The 5073-nt window shown below is 44.6% G+C and overlaps 1 protein-coding gene across 1 annotated transcript in view; it reads left to right on the forward strand.

Moving 5' to 3' along the window:
- The window catches only part of LOC107114473 (alcohol dehydrogenase 1-like), a 31103-nt gene that overhangs the window by 16734 nt on the left and 9296 nt on the right, over nucleotides 1-5073 (forward strand). The window contains exons 4-5 of the mRNA XM_015415969.1: nucleotides 1554-1641; nucleotides 1739-1958. Coding sequence (XP_015271455.1) covers nucleotides 1554-1641; nucleotides 1739-1958 — 308 coding nt within the window. The remainder of the gene's footprint in view (nucleotides 1-1553; nucleotides 1642-1738; nucleotides 1959-5073) is intronic.

The raw sequence follows: 5073 nt of genomic DNA on the forward strand, positions 1-5073 counted from the left end.
ATTTTAAAAGGCTATAGTTTAATTATTGTTTTAATAATTCTTCTATGACTACTTTCTGCTATTTAGCAGTGAAATTGTGCTGGACCGTTTATCTTCCATCTCCTTCTGCTCTTACCTCTACTGTACGACTTAAGTCCACATAACTTGGCGTAACAAATTAGCCTGAATTAGCTCAGAAATCACGGGATAAAAGGACAAGTCCTTTTGTGAATCAAAAACTGGCTAATTAATAGGAAACAGTGAGTGTAAATGGGCAATTTTCTCAGTGGAGGGTTGTAAGCAGTGGGATACCACAGGGATCAGTACTTGGTCCAGTACTTTTTAACTTTTCCGCTAATGATTTGGAGTTGGGAGTAAGCAGTGAAGTGGTAAGAACCAGGGAGGATTGTGAGGCACTCCAAAGGGATCTGTGGAGGATGGGCCAGTGGGCGTCAACGTGGCAAATGGGGTTCAATGTGGCCAAGTGCAAGGTGATGCACATTGGAGCCAAAAATCCTAATTGTGTATTTACACATTGATGGGGTCCGAACTGGCAGAGACTGACCAAGAGAGAGATCTTGGAGTTGTAGTAGATAACTCAATAAAAATGTCGAGACAGTGTGTGACTGCAATAAAAAAGGCCAATGCTATGCTGGGGATTATTAGGAAGGGTATTGAAAACAGATCAGCCAATATCATAATATCCCTATATAAATCAATGGTGCGACCTCAATTGGAATATTGTGTACAATTCTGGTCACCACACCTTAAAAGGGATATTATAGCTTTGGAAAAAGTGCAGAAAAGGGCAACTCGAATGATAAAAGGGTTGGAACACTTTCCCTATGAGGAAAGGTTAAGGCGCTTAGGGCTCTTTAGCTTGGAGAAACGATGACTGAGGGGTGACATGATTGAGGTTTGTAAGATTATGCATGGGATAGAGCAGGTAGAGAAAGAGGTACTTTTCTCCCTTTCTCACAATACAAGAACTCGTGGGCACTCCATGAAATTGCTGAGCGGTCGGGTTAGAACGGATAAAAGGAAGTACTTCTTCACCCAAAGAGTGATTAACACTTGGAATTCACTGCCACAGGAAGTGGTGGCGGCTACAAGCATGGACGGCTTCAAAAGGGAATTAGATAAGCATATGGAGCAGAGGTCCATCAGTGGCTATTAGCCACAAGGTATAGATAGGGACTCTGGAGCAAGTGATACTCTGTCTTCTTGGTGCTTGGGGGGGGCAACAGTAGGAGGGCTTCTAGTATCCTGGCCCCAGTGCTGGACCTCCTGATGGCATCTGGTATTTTTGGCCACTGTGTGACAGAGTGTTGGACTAGATGGGCCTTTGGTCTGATCCAACATTGGCTTCTCTTATGTTCTGAATTAAAATTCCAAATATGAAAAATTTGTGCTCTATGTGCATACAATCATACCAGTCTAAATTCATTGAAATCAAAAGAGTGAAATTACCTCAGCAGAGAATTGTACAGTTGATTGTTCGGTTCAAAATAATGTTTTTATGTGCTTTAGTCAGGCAAGTTTTAACCTAATAACTATTCTTTTCCCCTTGCAAGGTGACAAAGTCATTCCTTTATGTGTTCCCCAGTGTGGAGAATGTGCCTCCTGTCTGAATCCTAAATCAAACTGTTGCCTCAAAGGCCAGTAAGTCTGTTTGAATCTTCTATTATTCATTTGAGCTTGCTAGTAAAATGGAGCAGTTAGTTCATGATAGAGATGCTGTCTGGATCTCTTCAAACAGTGTCTGTCAACCTCAAAATTTGATGCCGGACAAGACAAGCCGATTTACCTGCAGAGGGAAGCAAGTTTACCACTTCCTGTGGACAAGCACCTTCTCTGAATACACAGTTATGCCGGAGGCTTCCATTGCAAAGATTGACGATGCTGCTCCTCTGGAGAAAGTCTGCCTGTTTGGCTGCGGGTTTTCTACTGGCTATGGCGCTGCCATCAATTCGGCCAAGGTGAGGATCCGTGAATGTGTGTGCTTCCCAGACAGGTGAAGTAAAGGCTTCTTTCCTCCCTGCTGGAGAAATTGTACACCCAGGAATCACCCTTCAGCCTTGTTCTTTTTTTCTTCTTTTTTTTCTTTGTTTGAGCTAAGATCACTTTCTTGCTGCCACTGGATCCAGGTTCCTAGTAGTTCCTCTCATAGGACGCCTGAACATTCTGCCACTATAACAATCTTATGTTTACATGCCCTAGGGAATGGGTCCCCAACTTTTCAGCCTGTGGGTGTTTCATGTGAGGTAAAATATAGTTGAAAGTCAGACAATAATAACAGTGAATGTCTTTATTTAACAAAACTGCTTGTGTCTTTCAGCTCTCCCTGCTAGTCTTTCAGCTCTCCCTGCTAGAGCCAGTTTGGTGTAGTGGTTAAGTGTGTGGATTCTAATCTGGGAGAACTGGGTTTGATTCCCCACTCCTCTGCTTGCACCTGCTGATGTGACCTTGGGTCAGTCACAAGCTCTGGCACAGCTGTCCTTGAAAAAGAGCAGTTTGTGTCAGAGTTCTCTCAGCCCCACCCACCTCACAGGGTGTCTGTTGTGGGGAGGGGAAGGGAAAGGAGTTTATAAGCCACTCTGAGACTCCAAGTGAAGGGCGGGGTATAAATCCAATCTCTTCTTCTTCTTCTTCTTCTAGTTTAACTCCTCTCTCCTGCTGCTGCTGCTTCTGCTGAGTCACTTCCTGTTGCTGTTCTCTCACTCTCTTTCTTCCCCTGTTCCCTTGGGTTGTCCCCCTATCTAATTTCCTGATTCACTTGGTTCCACACATATTGTTACAGGGGTAGGGTTGCCAGGTCCCCTAACAGGCTGGCGGGGGGATTTTGGAGGCATTCCAGGAGATCCCCAGTGTGATGGAGTCACCTGGAAGTGGTGATGTCGGGGGCAACGCTCAGGTTTTTGGACAAAACTCTATGGTAAAACCAGCTTCAAACCATAGAGTTTTGCCCTCAAAACAGAGCATCGCTGGGTTATGCCCCTGACAAGATGGCGTCACTTCCGGGTGATGTCATTGCGTTGGGGATGTCATGCAGGAATGTTGCTGTTTGGGGGCAGGGCTTCCCCCAACAGCCAGCCAGCTGGCGGCGGGCCGAAGTCCCAAAAACCATGGGGAACCCGTGCCAGGACCTGGGGCTGGCAACCCTATATGGGGAGCACCTTTGGAATTCCTTCATAGGGTTGTGGTCACAACCATAAAATGCCTGCCATGGGAAATGGAATCAACCACAAAATGGCAGCTGCAGGAGGCAAAGCCAATAATCAAATGCCAGGGAGAGCGATTATGTATGACTTCAATAGTAACTCTTTTATCATTTCAGGTAGAAGCTATGTTCAACAGGATGTCTTTTAAAATCAACATATTATTTTTAAAAAAATTCTTGTGGACGCACAGTTTACTTGCAGTCATACAGTAAAGATTCTTGTGCTGTGATACCAGCTGCTGCCAAAGCAACTTTTTAAAAATCTGCACAGCCAAACAGATTTCCATTGGCCAGTCAGCAGCCCTGCTAGGCAACGGCCCCATCTAGTCCTGCCCACTTTCTAAAAACACTTGGCAGGAGCCAGGAAAGGTGTTGGGAGGTACCATGGCACCCATTGGCACTGTGATGGACCCATGTCCTAGGGTGTCCTTTATCCTTTCTCTCTGTCCCAGTTGTCCTGTTCTGTCCTTTTCCTTGCATTCTCCTTTTCCTTCCTCAAGCCCTTTTCCTCTATTGTATTCTTAACACTGAATGCGTCCTACCTAATCCTGTCTGTGTGTCCATTCCTTTCCTGTCTGCCTCAAGTTTCCCTGGTCCGCATCTTGCCCCACCAATCCCTCCTTGGTCCCTAAATTCTTGTGAAGCTGAACTCCGTGTGCCTCTGAAAGTGAGTGGCCACAGGAGACGGGGCCTTTTTTGTGGTGACACCTAGGGATGCCAGACTCCAGGTGGGACGTGGGAATTCATTAGAATGACAGGTCATCAGACTACAGATATCAGTTGCCCTGGAGAAAATGGATGCTTTGGAGGATGGGCTCTATGGCATTGTACCCCACTGAGGTCCCTGTCCTCCCTAGGCTCCACCCCCAAATCTCCAGGAGTTCCCCAACCTAGATCTGGCAACCCTTCCCTCCCATCCCCCACCATTGGCCAGGGGGATCTGATAACCCTGGAGACATCTTGCTCAGGGAACTCATTCTGTGCAGTTTGCTTGGTACCACTGTAGACTTTTATACATGTAAGGAACACTTTTTTATTCTCCCTGGTTTTACTTAGTGTTTATTCCATATTGCAGCTAATTTCTTTTTTTTTTTTAATTTCTCTTTATTCATTTTTCATAACAAAGCAAACAAGAACATGCAAAGAATCCAATAATAAACACTCGACATTCCTACAAAAGAGTTACAGTATCATTCAGGTATTTTTGAACTTAAAGCCCCAGAGATAATAATAACAAATAACGAAAGCATCCTTTAAATTTCGACTCTTAGTATGTTACATCAGAACCCATTTTTGGTAACAGGTATTTATTGGCAATATGCCCCGTGAAGTAAGAAATGAAAATATCAGGAACCAGGTTGATTCAAATTTGAGGTTAGAGGACTGTAAAATTTGAGTTCTATGTACTTTATCTGCTATCTTAGCCATCACAAATTGATCCCATATTTTTTCATGCCAGGCTGCTATCGTTGGAGGATGAGGAGACCTCCAACATGATGCTAATGTCAAACGTGCTGCAGCCAGAAGTATCGAGATAATTTCCCTGTTCCTAGCATCCATATCATTATCCCAGTAGTTCAGCAGAAACACTTCAGGCTTAAGACTAAGATCTATCGAAGTTATGTCAGCGATCTCCTTCCGAACGTCCTCCCAAAAATTACTCATCCGTGGACATGCCCACCAGCAGTGAATAAAGGTACCAACCTCCCCGCAACCTTTCCAACAGCGTGGATCACTGTTCATGTTTATCTTCTGTAATTTACACGGTGTCATGTACCACCTCGAGAACAATTTAAAAAATTGAAGCCGAATGTTAAAGACATTCGAGTTATTAGCTGGCGAGGACCACACCTTCTCCCAGTCTGTTCCATCCC

This window comes from Gekko japonicus, unplaced genomic scaffold (genome assembly GCF_001447785.1).
Source record: "Gekko japonicus isolate JY-2015 unplaced genomic scaffold, Gekko_japonicus_V1.1 scaffold68, whole genome shotgun sequence".
NCBI lineage: Eukaryota > Metazoa > Chordata > Lepidosauria > Squamata > Gekkonidae > Gekko > Gekko japonicus.